The sequence below is a fragment of the Genypterus blacodes genome, unplaced genomic scaffold (assembly GCF_046128005.1).
Source record: "Genypterus blacodes isolate CSIRO-AG114 ecotype Tasmania unplaced genomic scaffold, CSIRO-AGI_Gbla_v1 ptg000067l_1, whole genome shotgun sequence".
NCBI lineage: Eukaryota > Metazoa > Chordata > Actinopteri > Ophidiiformes > Ophidiidae > Genypterus > Genypterus blacodes.
This window is the reverse complement of record NW_027466879.1, coordinates 3,555,972-3,578,802: the sequence shown is the minus strand read 5'-3', so window position 1 is coordinate 3,578,802 and position 22,831 is coordinate 3,555,972. Positions and strand designations below refer to the sequence as shown.

The window sequence follows — 22,831 nt, the reverse complement described above, 5'->3', positions numbered from 1 at the left end:
TGATGATGATGAGGATGTATGCTGGGCTTCACTCCGGCCCCCAGTGACTCAGCCAGGAATCAACTTTCAACTTTCTTTAATTTCATCAAAATAAAAACAATTCCATTCATATCAACAATGAGTCCTGATTCAAATCTCATCAATTTAAGTGATTAAAGCATAATTCAACCCTTTTTCCTAACCATTGAAGTTCTGCCAGAGATACTGTACTTCCCTTTAGCTCATCTGAGTCATTTATTGCTCTTAAGTATTGTGCACACATTTAAAAACATTTCATTCACATAACAGGGCTGTTGGTTGATCTGTAGTAAGGCACAATATTCATTTCAGCAGATCCCATCTCAGTGAGGCCAGTCACACTTCTGAGGATCGGATTTGGGGATTTTGAGACACTTTCCCAACTTCTCACAGCCTGCAGGGGCCCAATTCTGCAACAGAACGAACACCACAGTATGCACATCAATCAAAACTGAAAGGGATTTCTTTCAAACTGTATGATGTTTGGTACATTTTCCACAAGGGGGCAGTGCTGGCAAAGAAATGAATGTGCATCAGTGTGATTCTCAGTCTTCATTAGTGAGAAAGCACCTTGAAGAAACAAAGCACAGCTCAATTCTGCCTCTTTCTATAATACAAAACGAAATGTCATCACAGAAGCCAGACTGGGGATAAAACATCAAGGTCCCATAAAACCTGATCACACATTCTGTAAATAACAGATATGACAATAAAAGCACAATTGACTGGAGTAGAAGAATGATCCTCGTCATCAGGCTGGTTGTTGACAGGAAATGAGAAAAGCTCCTCTATGTAGAGACGTGTATCAGTTCTCAAGTTTTATCGACTTTGCTTAAGTAGTTTAGTCATTTATCTGATAGAGAGAGATGATGTGTAAAGGAAGACGCCTTGTTTACACTGTGAGAATGTGCTGCTTTATATCTGCCTTAAGGCTCAAAAGAAGCAGATCTGCTGTGAACACTGGACGTGGCTTCATATCAGCCTGTGGACCACCGCCTCTGGGAAGCAGTCGGCTGTGAACCACAACAAGGACGTCTGCTTCTTTCTAATCCAAAATAAAAGCATCATCAAAGTAAATGACAGGTGTGTGTGTGTGTGTGTGTTATTGAGATCTCACCATTACTGCCACGTCACACATGTTGAGCTGAGGCATCCCGGGCACCAGCGTCCTCTTATGCTCCTCAACAAATGGAGAGATCCTGCCCAGCACAGCCGCGTACTCGTTTGATGAAACACTGCAAACACACACACAGACACACACGCACAATAGATAAATGAAATCATAACAAAATACATCTGCCAAGGCCAAATTTGTCTTGTTCAAGTAATATACTGTCCAAAAGAAAGAAGAAGCGTAACATATAAACATTGAATGCTACAGAATCCACAGCATCTCAAATACACACCAGTTTCTAACCCAAGGCAATTATCAGATTAATTAATATGCCCGCTATGAAAGCATAGATTTGATCTCTCACTTATTGATCAATGGATCAATGCGCTGGAGTTTTGTTTTCATTAAGATTGGTTTGTTTCCGATGAAGAAATTGACAAAAATATTGCGAATCGTCCCTCACAATCTTAAGACATCATAACACCGGGTTTCATCCAAATGCATTCATAAAGTTTTGAGTTATCCTGCTAATAAACAAACAAGCCACAGTTACTAAATAAATAAACAAATAAACCCTTGGTGGAGGGAATAAAAAGTCACTAAAGTCTGATGGATGATTTCCATTAAGATGCTCCAATACACAACAGACAAAAGAACATCATCATATAAATAACACTCATACTTTATACAGTCTGTATAAACACATAAATATACTGTATGTATAAAACAACATCCTGTTTTCAGCCAAAATCTTTCCTAGACTGCTTTGGAATTTTCTGACAATATGGAAATATCTGTTTATACAAACTCATCAAAAGAAACAACAACATATATAATCCAGTGTTGACCTCCTGTATGACATCATCATAAAGCTGATCATTTTCCAACAGCTCTTCCAGCATATGTAAACGTGTTATGCTGTGTGGCTGTGTGTGTGTGTGTTATGTATTTTGTTATTTCATTAACCTCATTTTGTTTTGTGCCTTTCTTTAACTCACTATTATAAAAAAGAAGCAGGCATAAATGTGCCACAGAGCTGAAACCCTTAAGGCTTTCACACACACACACACACACACAACACTTTATATCAGAGTAAGGTCATAGCTCCCAACAACAAAAACAGCAACATAAACACACACACACAGCGTTTACTCCGGCCCCCTTTGGGTGCAGCGGGGTGAACTATGTAACCTCTCCCCTCCCCTGTCTCTCAATTACTGTTGTTGGACACCAGTGAGCCCCAGCACCTCTGTGCATTATTATATTCAGTGTGTAAAACACAGAGGCCCTGAAGGCTTTCAAAGGAACGCTACTCTCAATAGGACCTGTAGGGTTAATGGGCTGTGTGTGTGTGCGCGCGTGTGTGTGTGTGTGTCTGTGTGTGTGTGTGTTGGGACAGTGGGCGTGGGGTGGCGTGACACACACATAGACAAATATCAGCAGTGCAATTACACCGCTGATACACTCACCAGCAGCACCTGTGCCAGCCTTCCATCCTCCCTCCACTGCCACACTCTTCCCCGATCCCGGCCTCGTGATTGGCCCCTGGGGACCGGGTGCATGTGTGTGAGGTGAAGTGTCAATTAGAGTAATAACCCCGGGCCCTGTCCAGCTCACACCTACCCTCCCTTTTAGATCTCCCACAGGGCGGCAAGCCTTCCTCCATCAGCCTGCACCTGCTCCTTTCCTTGATACTCTCAGCCTTTCCTTTTGCCCCCACAATTACTCCACTGGTAGTGCACTGGCCGCAATTAGTCTCTCTTCCCCGCGTGCCGCATTTGTCATAAGCTAACTATCCGTGTATTGACTGTGAGGGGGAAACCAGTTAGGGAAGCAGAGATCCAGATTAAATTTCTCCAGCTATCGTAAAGAATCCCCGAATTCCCACTTCCTGAGAAGACAGCATCAGGATCAGCGCGGCGGCGGCGGCGGGCGGAGGATATTTCATTCCCTTATTATCTGCGTTCCCCCTACTGATTGTTGCGATTCATTATCTGATAAGTGACATAGCAACTTAATACAAGGAACTGCAAGGGAGATTTATCAAAGCGGCCTAGAAGTATTCAATTGCGACGGCGGCGGCAGCCCGCGAGCGAGGCGCCAGGCTACGTGCTGAGACGCTTCCAACGAGACGCCGCAACTTTTCCTATTGTTTTGTCTATGCGCCCAGATTCTCACAGTGCAGACCTCTAAATCAAAAAACTAATAATATCATTTGTTTATGCTCTCTCTGCAAACAAATAATGAAAAAGCCCACAGTCAGCAGGGCTCATTATCATGATTATAACCCTTAGCTTACTGGTGGAGAGGCAAAAATCTGGAATAATAAGCAGGCTGTATGCAAATGGAGTCTTTTGATTTATAATGTATGGCACCCAAGGGGGGATGGGGGCATTGCTCAGGTGTGTCACCACTCTGATTACTGATTCATAACACTATTGCGGGAACACACACACACATACACACACACAGTAGCAGAAGGTGGGGGGTGAGGGGGGAGTAGAGGAGACAATCAAATACATCTGCCCCGCCTGCCCCTCCCTCCCTCCCTCCCTCTCTCCACCCCAGTGGAAATTGAGCAGTTCTGTGAGGACTATTGATTGGGGACACAAGAGCTTAGCGGCAGGCAGCAGATGAGGCCAGAGCATACGGTGTAGAGGGGGCTGGGGGGGGGGGGCGGGCCGTTGTAGACCAAGGCTGTAGACGAGCGGCACTCTGGGGACGCCAGGCGAGAAAGTAAAATGAGTTAACCTCAGGCTCTCGAGGCCAAGTGGAGGGACGGAAGCGGCTTTGAACAAATCCACTCGGGGGGTTCCTAAACTCGCGGTTGTAAGCCCAGACCCGGTGCGCTCTGCGTCTCATCCCGGGACCAGATGGACCACCGGTACAGGCCCGCTCATCCTGCTGAGCCGCCGCTGCCACCACCGCTGCCCCGCTTACAGCTGTTTTGAGACGGCGGCAGCGACTGTCGGCCTCTGTTCACTGTCACAAGCGATGAGGGGAAAGAGAAACAATGCTGATTCCCGTGTTTGTCCATGAGTGCATAATAACTCTACAGTCTACAGTGTGTGCTGCTGAGTGACTGCTCTGGACTGGGGAGTGTGTGTGTGTGTGTATATGTGTGTGTTCTTTGCTGTATCACACGCCGCGACAGTAGTGAAGGTATGTGTGCAGACAGGCTCTACATCATCTTAAGTGGCTCTTTAGGTGCAGACAGAGATTAATGATGGCCGGGGCAGAGCCCAGTCCAGCTGGGGGAGCGAGGAGAGCACACGGCCAACACACACACACACACACGCGCACACACACACACACACACACACACACACACACACACACACACACACACACAATGGACAACAGGGAAGGAAATAATATTTTTCTTTCTTCATCTTTCATTTTAGCCCCCACAGAGTGAAATTTGGGGAGATTGGCACTTCTTCTCTTCTTCATCATCTTCATCTCCACCTGCACATCCTCTTTCCTGGAATTTTATCGTCACCATTTTCAATCTATCCACCTTTAATATGTCTTAATTTGCAGTTCTCCATTGCTGAGTCCCTCCTGTAACGCTTACAGGCGCGTTGATGTTATTGCTAACACTATTGGGACTTGTTTGTTCTTCCTCCTGGTCCTTCACCGCCTCATGATGAACCCCATCTCCTCAGGACGGAGGCCGACTCCTGCCCTCGGGTCATAATCAGGCACCACATGCATTGTAAGGGTTGAGTGTGAGCGGTGTCTCATTTATATTCAGTCAGTCATTCACACTGGGTCATTAAAATTACCAGTTTGTTCATAACGCTTGATTACATTACAGTCAGTTATACAGGAGGCCTTTACTGCCCCCTGATTTGTTTTTAGGGGCAAGAAAGTGCAATATAGGAGCGACTGTAGCCGTTGCCCCCGGTTATATCCTACACTGAGGGAGGGAAAGAGGGCAGCAGCTGAGTGTTGAGGTGTGAGCAGAGAGGGGAGGGGGGAGGGAGAGAGAGAGAGAGAGAGAGAGAGAGAGAGAGAGAGAAGCTGGAAGGAAAAGGTAAGACACACAGGAGGAGACAGATTAAAGCAGGAAAGATTGTAGAGGGCTGAGGGGTGACGTGACCTCGTAGATGAACCCCATGATCCCCCCCCCCCCCCAACACACACACACACACACACACACACACACACACACACACACACACACACACACACACACACACACACACACACACACACACACACACACACACACACACACACACACACACACACACACACACACACACACACAGGGCCGTTTCCCCTCTTGGGTGGCCGAATCAAAAACATCATTAATGTTTAATCCTCTAATCTCCCTTCAGGACTGAAAGGGGACAAAGAGGAGATGAGGCAGCGGAAGAAGGTCGAAAAGGAAAGGTCGAAAGGAAAGGTCGACCCAGGAGGTTTTTACAGCAGGAGGAGGAGGAGGAGGAGGAGGACGAGGGAGAGGAAGAGGACACGGTGCCTGGACGAGGACAAACAGAAACAAAACAATGCACGACAGGAATATTCACTCATCAAAGCGCCGCTGATCTAATCTGAATGTACGACTCTGTGTGTGTGTGTGTGTGTGTGTGTGTGTGTGTGTGTGTGTGTGTGTGTGTGTGTGTGTGTGTGTATGTGTGTGTGTGTGTCCTCCCGCACGGTTCTTCCTCAAAGATCATATACATTTCAAAACGGCGGTATCACACAGTAAACACAGCTACTTATCTATCCTTTCTCTCTTATTTAGTGATGGTCTGAGTTCCCAGTTGTCCTCTGTGTGATCTTAACTCTCCCCCAGCTCAGCACACACACACACACACACACACACACACACACACAAAACTCCATTAAACAGCAGCCGCTTCTCTATTTAGACCTGACAATTTATCTCGCAATTTTAACCTGCAGCGGTGCGCCGCAGGTTGGAGGGGCCAGATTGTGATCTTTAAGGAGCTGTTTGCAATCACAAAGAGGGGTGTGTGTGTGTGTGTGTGTGTGTAATCAGGCACGCTCTGGCTGAGTAGATCAATCTGCCACCTTCTCTTTCATGCCACTGAATCAGCATTGATCTCACACACATTCTGTGCTCCGACAGGCAAACCACCTTCCTCCTTTCACCCCTACGCCTTTCATTTAACGACCCCTCTGCTTGTGGCCTCTGTGTTCTTCGTCTTCTCTCTCCCTCCTCTCCCTCCCTTTAAAGCAGCTGTAAGCAGACCTTCTCCTTCCAGGTGACTGACCTGATTGGGTATTTCTCCCCAGGATCTCGCCCCAGATGGAAGATGAGCGGCTCCATAGTGTGCTCAGTCTGGACGTGTGTGGTCACACCTGGGACCTCCTCACCTGGACAGAAGTTGATACCCTGGAGGAGAACAAACACACACACTCTAACAACCTTCCTGGGCATGCTGTCTTCATTTAAAGCAACAAACTGACAATTTACAACAATTCACAACATCACTGAGATCGTTTTGTGTCATTTAGAGCTTTCTGGGGAGATTTGGTATTCATTTACCCGGGCCTTAACCCTTTAAATGGACCTGTGTTGCCTTTTCTTCTACAGCACAAAGACAGAAGTTACACAATAAAAGCTCAATAAAACTTCTGGATCCACATATAGAACTGTTACCTCATCAAACACTGTGTAACATCTCCTTCCTTCCTACCAGCATGCATATCTCTGCAACATTCTCTCAGACAGACAGTTTACGTTTCCATGGTTTCCACCTGTGTTCCTACTGGATCCATCAGGGTCCGCAAAATATCTCCACAGAGCTACGGGACAAAATCAAGTCAGTGTTGTGTGACTAATGAACGTAAAGATAACCAGAGCTGATGCTGCCACGCTGTAGTTTGAGAGCAACATCTGTAATACGACTCTAAAGGCGTAAAAAGGAGTAAAACCTGACTTTTATTTCACCCTTGAGAGCAGCGAGTCCAGAGTCCGTTTCCCCTTTTCCCTCAATTATGATGTCATTTCACATGGCCGCTGCAGTGTGTGTTCTCAAAGGAGTCGTACGGGAGAGTCTTTTGTTGCAAGTTTTAATGCAGTTCTCTGTGGTTGGAGAGGGGGCGGGGCGAGAAAAGTTTGCGTGGGCTCTTTTGTGTCTGTGCTCGGGTCAGAATCGGCTTTTTTGGCATCAGTGGTGACACTTCATCAATCGGCCCCTGTGGAAACTTCAATAGCAGTCAGTCTCCTGTATTTACTCTGGAAGACTGTGAAGGATAAAGGACAGAGATGTGTGTGTGGGTGTGTGTGTGTGTGTGTGTGTGTGTGTGTGTGTGTGTGTGTGTGTGTGTGTGTGTGTGTGTGTGTGTGTGTGTGTGTGTGTGGGTGTGTGTCCTTTCAATGACTTTCTATATTATCCATATTTCATTTTATTTCAATATTTGGAGGGCAGATGTGTGAACTTGTACCAAAATGAACTGAACTGTGTGTTTGGATGTTGGCTCTGCATGACCCGGATCTAATTTACTCTTCATCTGAAAGCTTAACCTCATTATGATACTGTATGGCCTATATATATATACCGTCATATATTGTCGTCTAATCCACCGGGTTATTCATGCAGCTAATGTCGGCACATCACAAAGGGTCACATGCAAAACAGAAGGCTCACTCTGGCTCCTTCTCTCCTTCCCTCTCTCACTCCCTATCCCCATCCTCAGTGGCCTGGCAATGATCACAGGCTGATTGAGTCACACTCACTCCTCCACAAACCCCCCTTGGAGATCTGCCACCTCCTCCACCTCCAATTCTCTCCATCACACACACACACACGCACACACACTTTTTTTTGATGAGCACAACCAATATTGAGAGAGCATTCATCTGTGAGCCAGTGTTTCTGCCCCCCTCTGAGAGCTCAACAGAGCACCTCCAAACATGCTGGATATAGGGAGGAGGAAGAGGAGGGGGGTCTCTCCTATGATTCAGCTTCGTCCTGTCTTTTGAAGCCAAAGTCTTAGAAATGCAAAAAGAAATTGAAAAAAAAAAGCCCCATCTCGTCCCGGAGGAGCAGTGAGAGAGCCCTGCTGTGTGTGTGCTGTGTGTGTGACTCCATATCTCCCCTGACATTAATGCTATGGATACAACCAGGCTGCTTTCAAACTGGAGCATAGCAGCCACCGTTACAAGATAAGGGCGCTGCTCAGGGTGGCAGGATGGAGTTTGGAGAATATGCTGTATAGCATTTGGTGCCCATTTTGAGGTATCAAAGGTGGAGTTGGAGGGAGAACTTTATGTAGATTATGGCTCCAGCAGCTATGTTTGATCCATGATACACACTTCATACTGTACATTGTACTTAATACAGGAGAATCCTGTGGAGAGTGGAACTGAAAGTTTCTTTCCCTCACACTTCATATCCAGCTTTCCTTTGTGCCCCACCAACATGGACTTCATCCTCTGCTGCTCCACCCAGAAAAAGTTTTGGAAAAGTCAGGGAGATTTTGGATAATCTTGACAAATTGAGCTAAAAGATGAGAATGGAAAGTTCAAAATTTCCCCAAATACATTTCACACCTTAATAATGCCAAGTTATCTAAGGAAACATATCAATTACAAAGTAAAATAAGCAATCCCAGCTCTCCTACTCTCTTACTAGCATCGGATTACTCAACATTCTGAAGCAGCAGTCACCACAAAATATATTTCTCAATACCAACACGACGACACCTCCAGAAACTTTGATTGGAGCCATTTAAGCCTGTGAAATTTCTCATTTTCCTCATGGCTGAGCTGCATGAGCGCTGGCAGGACGGAGCGATACGTCTCCCAGCCATTAACCTGTAATTTCATTCTTCTTCACACAGGAACATCTTCCCTTGTTTATTTTCTCACTATAGGCCCAGAAAACTCAATTATGAAGAACTGCATTACCAAAGTGGAGCGGAAAGCCAGGGAAAAAAAGCAGGATTTTGGTTTCAGTGAAAACAACAATCCTGTTATTTGCTGGGTTAGACACGTGTGTGATGATCTCAGGGTGAAGATCATTTTCTAGGGTGATGCATAACCGACTGAGTGATCCTTAACATCAGGCTGCACATTTCATTTGCTGCGTGAAGTTCATTTATATTACATTTGTATTTTAAGTTACACAATCTTGGAGATTCACCCAGAAAAACAGCAGACAGAAGCAGACTGGAGGGGATTTAACTTCACCTTCAAGGACCTCATCTTCCCCCCCACACAGACACAGACATGCATGTATGAAGAACAGAGCATCCATGTGTGCGTCGCGCTCTCCTCCTCTTTCTCCCATGTACACACTCACCATCAATCGATAAGCGACTCACAGGCAATCAGATGCCATTATTTGTGAAGTTCCACTTCAGTTCACATGAGCTGATAAAGGAGGCTGCTATTGATTCAGCGGCCCTGAAGGAGAGAGCAATTTAAGCGACCGATGGGGCATAAAACAAACTGGATCACTGGAAATGCAAAGCCGTCAATGGAGGAGAGGGGCTCGGAGAGAGAGAGAGAGAGAGAGAGAGAGAGAGAGAGAGAGAGAGGACCTGTCTGTTAGATAGAAGAGCGAAAGAGCGACTTTTCCCCCGCAGGGATCAGAAAAGCAGCAAATACGATCCTGCTTCCAAATTATAAGCCTTCCTATTTCTGCTGCTACGTTTAATCAGCACGGGGTTGGCCTAATCACGGCAGAGAGAGGTGCTACATGCTGCTGGGATCTGCCTTTCTTTCCCCGGCGCACTGTGGTGCCAAGGGAACAAGTTTACAGCAGGAAACGTCGCTGTGTAAATGGAGAGGAAGAAAATCTCCACTGGAGTTAAAACAAACAAGTCGGCTGGCTGATGAATGATGTACGTTTGCTGACATGGGGTCTCTTCATTAATATTCATTACGCTCTGATGTACTCAGCAGTCAGCTGATGAGCTATTTTCAAGATAACACCAACAGCGAGAGTGTTTGAGTAAGAGCAGGGGAGGGGAAGAGGAACAATGGTGCAGAAACAAAAGTGTGAGAGTGTGTGCGTGCGGTTAGACAAGAGTCTCACCTTCTCAAACTCCTCCCACGAGTTGCTCCAGGTCCAGTAGTGAGCCTTGTACTGTCCGAGCCGTACAGCCATCATCTCATTCCCGCGGTAGAAGAAGAAGGGCCTGTATGGGAGGAAACGTGAGAGGAAGAACTAAGTCTTAGATCTGCGTCTTCCTCAGGTGGGTTTGGACAAAACTGGACTCTTCAGGTTTGAAAGAAGGCACCATCAGTCTCTGTGAACTCACCTGTCTATATAGGAAGTGTTCTGCCGTGTGTGTGGGTGGTTGAGCAGCACCGGCATCAGGTCCAGTCCGTCGAGGATCCTGTCATCAGGAGGGCCGAGGCCGGCCAAGGACAGACTGGTGCTGAACAGGTCCATCACACTGGACACATGGAAGCTCACCTGCATGTTGAGAGGGAAACAAATGGGATAAGAACTCCATTTTCAGCTTTTACAACCAAATCCATTGTTTCTTCATCTTCATCTCCCTTCTCTGTCTCATTCCCTCATTGAAGACGTCGCTACATTGAAGGAAGAAATCTGTGCAGGCTGCTTTGTGGCAGACTTCCTTTGTGAGCGGAGACACGGCGACAATGCAGAGTCATGATAGGATGCATGTGTGTGTGCTTGTAGACATGTTGGACGGAGGTGCATTTCTCCAGACTCCTCTCTAATCTCCACATGCAGGTTTATTATAAAGCCGCCTAATAATGCCTCCCTCTTTAAATGAGTCTGGGGTGAGCGAGGGGCGAGGGGAGGAGGAGGGAGAGGAAGCAGGGGTGAGGACGAGGCCCGGGCAGCCAGGCGGCTCCAGCTGGAGCGAGCTGGTGTTTTATCTCCTCTTCCCAGTCCCAGTGAAAAGCTTTATTTTATTTATAAACTTTGAACTATTTTCAGATAAAATGCCATTTTTTCGCTGTCATCCTTGATCTTCCGTTCCATTCTCTCCTGAGCGAGCCTTAGAGGGAGACGGCACGCTCACAATCAGATAGCGCTATCAGGCCTCTGCAGCTGCGCCGCCGTGTGCCGTCCTGCTCCTATCGGCAGGCAGCACACATACAGACACACACACAGACACACACACGTACACACACACATGCTCCTAAGCACTGAAATGAATTCCCTTTTCTTCTGTACCCACAGAACTAGACACAGAAAAGAGCTCTGCAATGCATTCCATGGCCCATCTGTACACACACACACACACACACACACACACACACACACACACACACACACACACACACACACAGTCGTTTACATCACTTTTAAAGATGCCTTCACATACATACTGTATGCACACACACATGCCGACACACACAGATACACACAGACCATGAAGAAGACCGGACAAAAGGAGGACACAAGGAGAAGCAAAACTCATATTTAGGGACAAATGACCAAAAAGCTAAAGTTTTCCTTTGTTTGTCTTTGTTAACTTTACACTCTTAACCCTTTATTCCCTCCTTTGCTGTGCACAGGTCCACCCAGTGTGTTTACAGTAGACTGATGGACTCATGGACACCAAAACTGATAACTGGAGATGATTAAAAATGGTGGATAATCTAGTTGGGCACATATGGCCTGTATGGATGAATGTTACAGCGCCACCACCAGGCCGACCATGACCACATTTTAATGGCTTGTTCTCTGAATTACATCCGACTTAGTTTAAACCAAGTTTAACAAAAGTCAGTTCCCAACTTTTCAAGTTCAGCTTGAGAGCTTTTGATGTGGGATGATCAGGTTTCGAGCCTCAGACTGCCCCCTACTGGATACACTGGATACTCTCTCCAGACTGACGGTAAGTATGCCAGGGAGTGTGTGTGTGTATCATAACAGTAAGACATGTCTGTGCTCAGCTGGAGTAATAACCTCCTCAGAGCGCCTCTTGACAAAGACTTGTACGGCTGTTTGTTATGTCCACTATTTCCCTCTAAACACTTACAGCCTTTTCAATGTGCAGATCAACACAGATCTCTCAGTGCAACACTAAATAACAGCGGGCGACCCTCTGCCTCGCCCGCCCCCCCTGAGCCAGAGAGAGAGAGAGAGAGAGAGCGAGAGAGAGAGAGAGACAGAGAGAGAGAGAGAGAGACAGAGAGAGAGAGAGAGAGAGAGAGAGAGAGAGAGACAGAGAGAGAGATAAAGGCAGAGCTGTATCGTGGCTCTAACAAAGCAGCTTTGTCATGGCAACCCCAGAGAGCTTCAGGGAGGATCTAGAGCCCCATTCTGCCAGCCATTCTCACACACACACACTCAGGCACACACACAGGTGGTTTGCGATGTTCTGCTTGGTAGCCATATTATTTACATCTGTGTCTCTTACCCACAACACCTACACACACTTATGTGATTACAAAATCTGGCATTCGGCTTCAAACTAAATGGCACACACACGTATGCATGTACAAGCACGCAAACACACACATTTTCCACGCATTTGCCTATGCATACAAAGTCACACAATCATTTTGAACTGGTCAATTGTAATGTGTCCCAACAAATCCCTGAAAACAAAACATCAGCTCTGGTCGTGTGGCACTGCCAGCTTCTCCAGCAGCGGCGCCCCCTCCTCTACACCAGCCACCTCTTTTACTTCTCCCTTGCTTCCTTCCCTGTATAACCCCCCCCCCCCCCCCCCGCCCCCCTCCACACACACACACACACACACACACCCCATCCCATTCCTTTATCCTGAGCGCCTGGCATATTCAGATACTGAAGTCCTCATTACGGCTCAATCCAACCTCAGCAAACACACAAACAGATTAGCCGCTTAAGACGCTCCCAATCCCCCTCTCCCTCGCTCCTCTGCAGCACTATCAGGCCCCAGCACACCCCTGTGAGATGAGCCAGGGGCAAGGCTTACTGCAGACTGCAGCCTCCGCGTGCTCCTCTGCCAAATCCCTCTGCGTCACAGCCCCGTGTCACAGCTGCCCCTAATACAATTAAAAGTCATTTGCAGAACGCACGGGCTTAGAGGATCACGGTGTGGGCGGGTTGGAAGGGGGGGGGGGGGGGGGGGGTAGAATTGGGGGCGGTGGAGGGGGTGGGTGATTGCATTAAGAGGAAAAAAAGAGAAAAGTGTGTGTGTGTGTGTGTGAGGGAAAAGTGTGCGTGTGTCTGTCTGTGTGCAGATTTGAGAAAACAATGTGAAATCACCCACATGCTGCATTTACTCTCTTGATCTGAACTGTTTATGGAGTTCAATCAGTCGATGGAAGTTGCAACATAGCCAAGATTAACTGCTTAAGACACCGGTGGGACAGTCTGAGCGTGTAAACGTGGAAAATGATACGGAAATTGAAACAAAAACCCAACAACTGAGCCAAAGAGAGAGAGAGGATTAGTGAAATAATTATTCCTTCCTGCTAAACCTGCTTGACAGAACATCGCCCGCAGCTCCACGCAGACGCAACACTTCAACTCTTGCTACCTGTTGATAGGCGGAATATTAGGAACGGCAACCATCCTCCGAGACTAAAAACTGGCACGGGATCTTTACGGCATCTCCATGACGGGCTTGGGTATCTGGTTGGTGTGTGGGGGGCTTTAGAGTTCTCACCGTGCCTGCTGGGATGTTTCCAGGCCACCAGGCGATGGCGGGCTCCCTCATGCCTCCTTCAAAGGTGGTCTCCTTCCCACAGAGGAAGGGCCCGTTGCTGCCACCTGAGACCCACGAGCACACAACATGACAAACCTGTACAGGCAGTCTACAGACTCGTGTGTGTGAGTGTGTGTGACCTACTCTCCAGAGGGCCAGATGTAAGAGCGGCTCCGTTATCTGAGGTAAAGAAGACAAAGGTGTTGTTTTCAATCCCCAGAGTCCGCAGCCGCGACAAGATCTGACCGACGCTGTGGTCCAGCTCCATCACCGCGTCGCCGTACCTGCAGCACAGAGAAGCTCACATCCAGACCCTTTCAAATAACACACACATAATGATCCTGTAGGTCATAGCGCACCGGCCTCGCTGGCTCTTCCCGAGGAAGCGTTTGGAGGCGTACACCGGGGCGTGAGTGCCGTCGGGGGTCCAGTAGAGGAAGAAAGGCCGCTGAGCTCCAGTCTGGTTCACAATGAAGTCAAGACCTTCCTGAGGAGGAGGAAGAGCTTTAAGACGTCTCCAGGCTGGATACAGTAAAGAGTCCCACTATTATCTATCTATTAGTGTTTACATATGAAGTCTAGTGTCCAGTACAACACAACAATACAACATAATAATAATAATAAAATAGGCCTTTGAGACACTGCATGTGATATTGTGTTACAGAAATAAAGATGAATTAAATAAAGTTGATGTTCATGTTTCAGCCAGAACGATCAACTATCAAATGAAGTTGGAATTTTCCTTGAATTCAATTGAGTTGTAGGTTTAATCGTACACTGTAATTGTAATGTTGACAGTTTGAGTTGGAGCCTGAGAGGGAAAACTAAAGATATATATGTCCGTCCTCCAAATCCCCTCTCCCATCATCTTAGGAAACCAGTTGGTGACAGTTGCTATGGCATTGCCTATTCCCCTGCGATTACCACAGTCCACACTTCTTATGGTCCAGTGTAAAAGTAAAGTATATCAGTGTCTTAGTAGCTGTAATGTTGCTTTACCACACAATGATCAAGGCCCAAATCAGGTTTGACTCACCTGCAGGTAGATCTGTGTGAGGTCTGATTCTCCAGACTTCCTATCGATCTTAATCTCCTCATAGTATCTGGAACACAAGAGGGCGGATGTGACTCATTAACTCATTAACAATTGAACACCAAGAGAACTTTGTCATTCATATCAAACTTCATCCATCCATACATCTTTCTGTTTATCTTATTTCTACTTAAAGGGTTTTAATTAGATGCCAGACCTCCCACAGACAATGTTATTAAAGTAATGGAAGCATATTTCCCTGCGTTGGGGGAGGAGGGGGGTCTATATTTGGGAAGCCTCAGCAGAGCCGAGCAGAGGGGAGCGTTATGAGGCGGTGCTGAAGCGTGGCGCTGCGAGCGGAGAAGCGGTGACAGGCGTCTCTCTTTCTCACGCTTCACTCGTTCCAGGTGTCCTCGCACACAGCCAACGCAACCTGCCGTCTCCTGAGAGGGCGCACGCTCGTGCACGTGTGTGTCTCTCTGCGTGTATCGCCCTCTGCGTGTGTGTGCGTACGCCTGTCCAGAGCCCAGGTATGCTGTGCTGATTAAACCCACGGCTAAGCGAAAAACACGGCCGGCTGCCAGTTCCAATGACCCTGAATACACATATGGCTGTTTGGGGGAAAACAAATGGGCGGAAAATGGAATACACAAGCACAGCTGGTACGGAGAAGGGAGAGAGGAGGGAGACACTCAACTCATCCAGGGAAGCAGCCAGCCAAACTGCTCCACTGAGTCATGGGGAAAGGAGACTTTTATAGATTTCTGGCCTTTGTTTCAGTGCGTGCTGCCATGTACATTCATAAAGGGTGTGTGTGTGTGTGTGGGCAGGCGTGTGTGTGATGCTACCTGCCGACCATCTCAGAGTTATTGTAGACGGGGATGTTGGGTCTGTTGCTGCTGTTATACGGGCCAAAGTGGCAGTTTGGGGCGCCAAACCATTCATCAAAGCCGTTCTCCAGAGGAAGGTACTGGGGTCGGTGGCCAAGATGCCTGGAAGCACCAATCGAGAGAAAGGAGACACATGTCAAAGTATTAAAACTTACCATTAAAACTTATTGACAAGCTTCTGTTTCTGTTGTGTAGTGACAAAGGGAAGGATGAACTCAGGCTGCACGATCTGCTGTATCATGACACCTCAACAACTCAACTGGGACCAAACTAATAACAGACATAAGATAAGATAAGATAAGATAAGATTAGATAAGATAAGATAAGATAAGATAAGAACTTTATTTAGCCCGGGGGAAGTTGTTGTGTCGACTGTTGTGTCATATGTTCTCTCTTCGATACGAACATAATTGGAACAAAAAGGGGAATATGGAATGAAAACACATTTGCAGTTTTCTGTTTCCCTCTCTAACTTCTGTATCTGATCTGTATGATTCATCCCACCTCTTCTTCACTTCCTCATCTCTGGTAGAAACACTCACCACTTGCCAACTATCTTGTTGACGTAGCCCTTTTTCCTCAGCATCTGCGGCAACAGGATCTCATCCTTGGAGATCCCCCCCGTGATCTCCTGAGGTGTGTACGCTAGAAGAAGGTGAAAGGTCACTCGGGGGAAAATCTCCCACAGTAAACGATGAGAAACATGCAGCTGCTGGATCATTTGCACTGGGAGGATAAACGTGAAGCGTTACCGTTCCTGGCGTGGCCATTAGTGGTGTAGAAACCATTTCTGACAGGCAGCCTCCCGGTGAGAAGTGCAGCTCTGGCTGTGAGTAAAATGGTGGAAAATGTAAGTAAAGCAGCGTCCCTCTGTGTTTTATAAAACTACTAAATTACTATTAACATTTCTCTGCTGGATATCCTCCTTCCTTTTGTATTGTCAAACAGTCTCAAGGGTCATGCACCACTCACACACATTAATCTGTCCAATCTACATATTGGTACAATTCTTAAAACATATTACATAACACCGTAGTGCTTTATTATACCAATTAAAACTGTATTTGAAGCAGTTCTCTTAGTAGATCGGCATCACTTTTTGGGGGTTTGTTTTCTCTCATCTACTACTAATACTAGCAGCCGTTTAATTACATTAAATTGCAGGCATTAAATAATAATTAATGCCTTCTGGAGTTGAGACATGATTACAACATGACGATGAAACCATGAAGGGAAAGAAAAAGGAAGTAACAAACAAAAGCAGGAAGAGGAGGAGGAGCAGCTGCCTTACATGGGGAGCAGAGCGGGTTGGCAGTGTAGAAGTTGGGGAGCAGCATCCCCTGAGCAGCCATGGCATCCAGGTTAGGGGTCTCCTTAGAGGGCTGACCCAGAACACCAAGGTCCCCCCAGCCCATCTAAGAGAGGAGGGGAGAGAGAGAGAGAGAGAGAGAGAGACTGTTAGACGAGAGAGAGAGAGAGAGAGAGAGAGAGAGAGAGAGAGAGAGAGAGAGAGAGAGAGATCATCCTGATCATTTCATGTCAATCAATAACAAAGGTGCACTCACGTCATCCATAAGCATGATGATAATATTCGGTGGTGGGACATTTGGTGACTTTTGCGTCCAGCAGCAACATATTACCGCAGTAAATAAAGTCAAAGTTTGAGTGGAGCTCCCAAGCATCGCTATGCTGGAGTCATGTGAGCACCAAAATGAGGAAGTGCTTTGTTTTGCCTTCGTGCGGGTATCAAGCGCAACATTTGCGCATACGTCCGTTTAAAGTGGTTTTGATTCTTTGATCTATTGGTGCGCTATACATCTACAATCTCGGCTACAAAAGACAATTAAAGACATTTTGATACAGGGCCATGCAATATTTTCAGTTGATCTTATTTGTACAAAACTAAATTAAAGGGGACGTTATTAGTCCTCTTGCAGATCTAGATAACATATGATATCAAATGATCAGATAATCAGAATTATAAAATGTAGTTATTGATGGTCCAAATTACTTTACAGAAAACCATGTCGTATGTGTCAAAGAGACATCTAATTGTGTCCAACTGTAGCTTTCCTGCATCTAAACTCACTTTTTAGTCCGATATTTACGGTAGCTGTGAACGCACCATGACACGTGACACCTCCTAGGCGGAACACCAACATGGCGGTGTGCATAGCAGTGATCGCAAAAGAGGTAATGACAGTCAAATGTCTCTTATTCAGTCATGTACCTGTGTCAGTTAGTCTGACAAACATATTTTCGATAGTATGGTCATATTTTCATAGCAAACGTTAAGTTCCTCTATAAACCAGAGAGCTGAGCAGGCTGGGAAAGTAAACGTAACATCGGAAGCTAAAAACATTAGCTTGTCTCTTGTCGCTATAAGCAGCTCTGTCATGTCTTCTTTACAGAACTACCCGCTGTACATCCGCAGTGTGCCCACGCAGAACGAGTTAAAGTTCCACTACACGGTGCACACGTCTCTAGATGTGGTGGAGGAGAAGATCTCGGCGGTGGGCAAAGCTATGGCGGACCAGAGAGAATTGTACCTGGGTCTGCTCTACCCAACAGAAGACTACAAAGTGTATCCTTCACACACCAGCTGGAGCCAGGGTTCAGATCAGAACTGGACTGAGATCAGGACAGAAACTAGGATCACGAGTTCAGACAGCGAATTTGCATTGTTATAGCTACATTATTCTGGCAACTCCTCAGCTGTCAGTCCACCTTGAAATCTAATATCCTTGACAGGTGAACTAGATATGGCTATGTGACAAACTCCAAGGTGAAGTTTGTCATTGTTGTGGATTCATCGAATACATCATTACGGGATAATGAAATCAGAAGTGTAAGTTGGGCCCGTTGGATGTGTTTACATACTCAAACCAAGCAGAACATCTGATTTATTGCAACCATTTGTTAAAACCAAATGTGTTTGGTACGCAACTAGACTTGTTTGGGGTTTTTGCTCAAATGTATTGTGTATTATTCCCGTCACTAAGATAAGATAAACCTGTGCATGTATTAGAGTAGAGAATTTGACTCGGTGACAATGCGATGCTTTTCCAGCTTGATCTTTGTCGGTAATAACTCTTATTCTATTTCAGATGTTCAGAAAACTACACAACTCATTCACTGATGTAATGTGCAACCCATTCCACAACCCTGGGGATCAAATTCAGTCCAAGTGGGTTTGCCGTTATCAAACCTAAAACGCAACCCCTATACTATGTGTGTGTGTGTCTAACAGTCTATAACGCTTCACTCTTGTCTCCAGGGCATTTGATAGCGTTGTATCTGGAATGATGGTGCAGACCGGCTGACGTCTCGTCCCTTCCACCCTTTCTCCTCAATTGTATATAAAACACATCCCTGATCCCGTTTGTGTACATGTTGTCTCGCTAACTGAAATGCTTGAGTACAATAAATTTGAAGTGTCAATCATGTCTAAGTTACTTTATTGGAAATACTCAGAGAGAGCTCAGGGTCGAGGTGTTATGTTTTATTTATTCACTACACATAACAAAGAAATTGACTCACTCGGACATTAGGGGAAAATAAATACAACAATGCAGGCAGCAGCATAATACATCAGCATCAATGTGTAAAAATAGTAATATTTGCAACAGCAGAATTAAGAATTGTCCCATGCACTCGTAGCAAAGGCTGAGATCCCTTTAACGCCTCAGCTGCTTTGCATGTCACCGACAATATATGTACATCTGTGGGGGAACATGCTGGCACAAGGATTCACTTCCACACGCGTGTTCCTTTTGCTGTTGAAACTTGTAAAGACAAAACAAACAAAAACAAACTTCCATATAGGCCCTCCAATCATAATATTCAACCCAGCAAAGACTGGAATCGTTTGTTCCTTTAAAATCAAAATCATCAGGTCCGTTCTCCCGGTATCCTAGCGCTGCGGGGGGTAATGCCGTCCGCTCTGGACCGCTCCCGACTCCTCCGGTGGGGTGATGAGGAGGAGGCATGGATAGCGTTTTGGCATCTGCTCGTGGTAATCCAGGTGTCCCCACTGTCTCTTCCCCGCTGAGGGGCCGTTGTAATACGGGTGGGGCGTGGGATGCTGCGGCCTGGAGGACTGATACTGGAACCGGCCTTGCGAGCCGTTGTTGTATCGGGATGGACGGAAACCTCTTCCTCTGGAGCGGCCGCCTCGCTGCCCCCCCCTGTCTGTGGTGCTGATGCCTGGCATGTTGGTCCTCTTGGGCATTACCTGGGAGCCAAAGGACAAACTTTAAAAGCAGTTTCCAGAGCTCCCTGCTGGTGTAGCAATGAAGTGTGAGAAGAAGTCTATGCAATAGTATACAAACAATGTCAGCTACAGAATAAAATGGATAGAAAGCTACAACATTGTTTCTGTAATACTGAAAGCAGCACTTAGAGATAAATGTAACCGATCCAATTGTTGCAATCGGTAGTTTAGCAGTGTTTAACATCGATCACGTCCCTCTCACCTTCAGCACCCTCCCTCTGAATAAGGTCTCATGCAGACTTATGGCAATCTGCACAGAGTCCCGGTCAGAGAACTCGATGTATGCATAGCTGTGGGACGGGACAACAAACACATTTATACATTGGAGAACTGAAATTGCTCATAAATATTCCTACGGTAAAAGAATACCACCGCCAAGCTGCCAGCTGGGTCAACATGCCGGAGTCCAACCTACCCCTTTGGGTGGCCAGAGAACCTGTCGCATAGGATGGTCACTCTGTTCACGAGACCGCAGCCATTAAAATGGATTTCCAACTCATCAGCAGTCGCTCCATAGTCCACCTGAAATAAGCAGAAAAGGGAATTCAGAGCAGATTTGAAAAGCGAAAAGGAAAACATACACACGCTCAAGCAAATTGCATAAGACTTACATTGCCCACGTAGACCGATCTGTTGTCTGCATCTATCCTCTCCTCATGAGTCATGTTGTAGAAAGGCCCTGTGGTAAGAAACTACAATCAGATTCTCTGTATAATGCAATGTAGAGAGAGTATTCATGTCCACGGAGAGGCCAGACCAGGTGGAATCAACACAATGAACACTTGCGTTGCATTGCAACACGGCAGTTACTTGCGTCATCTTTAATACAGAAATCAGAAAGTATCTTGTGTCTGATTTCCATCTTTGTTCTGAGGAGGAACCAAGATGGTCTGCGGGGAAAGGGGAGATGAGGGCCGCAGACGCAGGAAATAGCCACAGGCAGCCAGGGGGGGATGGGGAGGAGAGGGAGACCCTTCTGGTTCTCTGGGGCTCGCCGCTTCGTCTCATTGGGCAGTGATGAGACACATGTGAACACTGTGGTCGTGACCGCACTGAGGTGTCCCAGGTGTCAGCCAGATGGCCCAGGTTGCCGTTACCTCACCTGCCTCAAGGCTGCAGCGCTCACATACACACACCTGGCTCACACACACACACACGCTGCCGAAGCTTCCCAAATGCGTGATTGGTATTTAGCCGCGACAGCAAGAACAAACAACTGTGACAAGCGTGTGTGTGGATATCAGAGCTACAGTCTTACCAGGTTGAGGGCTGCTGGACAGGTGCTGCATCTCCACAGCGTCGCTCCTCTCTTCCTCCTTCAGTCGCTCAGCCTCTTCTTCCATCTCCAGGACTCTGGCCTTGATGGCTGCCAGCTCCTTCAAAACACAAAGTTGCAGTTTATATCCACATTGTTGCCTTTTTTCCCAGAAGCCTGTGTTTAGTTGGCAGCCAGGAGCCAATTCTGCATATTTCAGTGTCAGAATGTGGGTGGCATGAAATTGAGGCCTTTCCAGTAAGCAAACGCTTTGTTTATGTTAATGAGGTCAAAATATTAGCAACATCTTTGGCTAAAGCTCCAACAACTTAAAATAAACCTTAACTACAACGAGATAAACACATTGTCCAGTGCTGAGCTTGTATGTATGGTACAGTACCGCCACATTTGTCCGTAGCGCGTTGGTGGTATAGTGGTTAGCATAGCTGCCTTCCAAGCAGTTGACCCGGGTTCGATTCCCGGCCAACGCAGCTGTTTTTTTTTTCTCCCAAAAACGTTTTTCAAAATCTCACTGGATGCGTTTAAAGCATTTTAATGTGTAAAGGTACATTTTTAACCACACGCTGTGCCATGTACCTCCATTTCCGTTTCATGTGAACCGAGTTTCCCCTGTGAGATAGTCTTAACGTAATTAATTGTCCTACAATTCCGATATGATCATTCGTTTTCCTAGCTGTTTTTTTTAGCTGTCAGACGGCATTTTGTTCCACATTAAGCTAACCCGAGTTTTACACGCAGACATCTGCATTGATTATGGTTCTTCTGCAACACAGTGGGAACCAGGCTCAATGCGTCTTTCTCTCATGCAGACACACACACACACACACACACACACGCTTGCACTGCACACCCACGACAGATCCGCATGTTGCGTGGATCATGTCACACACGCTGTACGGTGCGGTGTTTCCTCTGAAGTGACACCACGCATGGTCGCCTCGCCCGATCGGGATGAACAAACGTGACGTCATTTTCATTAACTGAGAATACAAGCGGTGTAATATGCTGCACTCACCGGGTCCTCGGCGAAATGCTCCCGGTGGGACTCACACTCCAGGTAGTTGTAAAACTCCTGATTCTCCGCCATGGTCACTGTGTGATCATGACACATGCAGAGCTCCGCTACAACGCTACTTCACAACTACCTACACGGAGCGACGGCACAATATGGAGACAGATTCCGTTAGCGTCCAATTCTTGAGTCCGTCTTTAGCTTAATGCACAGCGAGGGCGTCTGCAGTCTGCGAAACAGCCAGGAGAAGAAGAAGAAGAAGAAGCTCACAGGAAGGAAACGGTGCAGTGATCCACAGAGAAACACGCGATCACCTGATATGCATCACCTGCGGAGGAGATGATTGATTGACCAGTCAGTTTACAGGTAGAAGAGGAGGCGCCTTCCTCTAGTCTGCCGCGTTAACGCACCTGTTCATACTCACATTAATAATGAGGACGCGTCACACACTCAGCCGGTGAGTAGAGAGAGAGAGAGAGAGAGAGAGAGAGAGAGAGAGAGATCCTGATCATTTCATGTCAATCAAGTCTATTGTTTACAGTTCACCATAAATTAACTTGTTGGGTTTGTGTCCTGATGTACACACACACATCTTAAACTTTG

At 46.6% G+C, this 22,831-nt stretch overlaps 3 protein-coding genes and 1 non-coding gene across 4 annotated transcripts; 2 read left to right on the top strand and 2 right to left on the bottom strand.

Moving 5' to 3' along the window:
• Positions 1 to 184: 184 nt before the first annotated feature.
• galns (galactosamine (N-acetyl)-6-sulfatase) lies at positions 185 to 17,388 on the bottom strand. Its single transcript, XM_076155289.1, has 14 exons — positions 17,233 to 17,388; positions 16,959 to 17,082; positions 16,420 to 16,494; positions 16,210 to 16,312; positions 15,626 to 15,769; positions 14,781 to 14,847; positions 14,104 to 14,231; positions 13,889 to 14,028; positions 13,706 to 13,809; positions 10,382 to 10,539; positions 10,156 to 10,258; positions 6,382 to 6,503; positions 1,136 to 1,253; positions 185 to 428 (listed from the first exon to the last, which is right to left on the bottom strand). Exons 1-14 carry the CDS (start codon positions 17,347 to 17,349, stop codon positions 342 to 344), a joined length of 1,590 nt encoding a protein of 529 aa, XP_076011404.1. The 5' UTR covers positions 17,350 to 17,388; the 3' UTR covers positions 185 to 341.
• Positions 17,389 to 17,767: 379 nt separating this feature from the next.
• On the top strand, positions 17,768 to 19,111 carry trappc2l (trafficking protein particle complex subunit 2L). The gene is made up of 5 exons (XM_076155919.1): positions 17,768 to 17,860; positions 18,079 to 18,251; positions 18,428 to 18,515; positions 18,775 to 18,854; positions 18,945 to 19,111. The coding sequence occupies exons 1-5, from the start codon at positions 17,828 to 17,830 to the stop codon at positions 18,988 to 18,990; spliced, it is 420 nt and encodes a 139-aa protein (XP_076012034.1). The 5' UTR covers positions 17,768 to 17,827; the 3' UTR covers positions 18,991 to 19,111.
• Positions 19,112 to 19,186: 75 nt separating this feature from the next.
• Positions 19,187 to 22,546, bottom strand: pabpn1l (PABPN1 like, cytoplasmic). Its single transcript, XM_076155733.1, has 6 exons — positions 22,232 to 22,546; positions 21,199 to 21,316; positions 20,552 to 20,619; positions 20,356 to 20,462; positions 20,143 to 20,230; positions 19,187 to 19,901 (listed from the first exon to the last, which is right to left on the bottom strand). The coding sequence occupies exons 1-6, from the start codon at positions 22,325 to 22,327 to the stop codon at positions 19,581 to 19,583; spliced, it is 798 nt and encodes a 265-aa protein (XP_076011848.1). The 5' UTR covers positions 22,328 to 22,546; the 3' UTR covers positions 19,187 to 19,580.
• trnag-ucc (transfer RNA glycine (anticodon UCC)) lies at positions 21,615 to 21,686 on the top strand. The gene has a single exon. It is a non-coding gene; the product is annotated as a tRNA-Gly (tRNA).
• Positions 22,547 to 22,831: the final 285 nt, after the last annotated feature.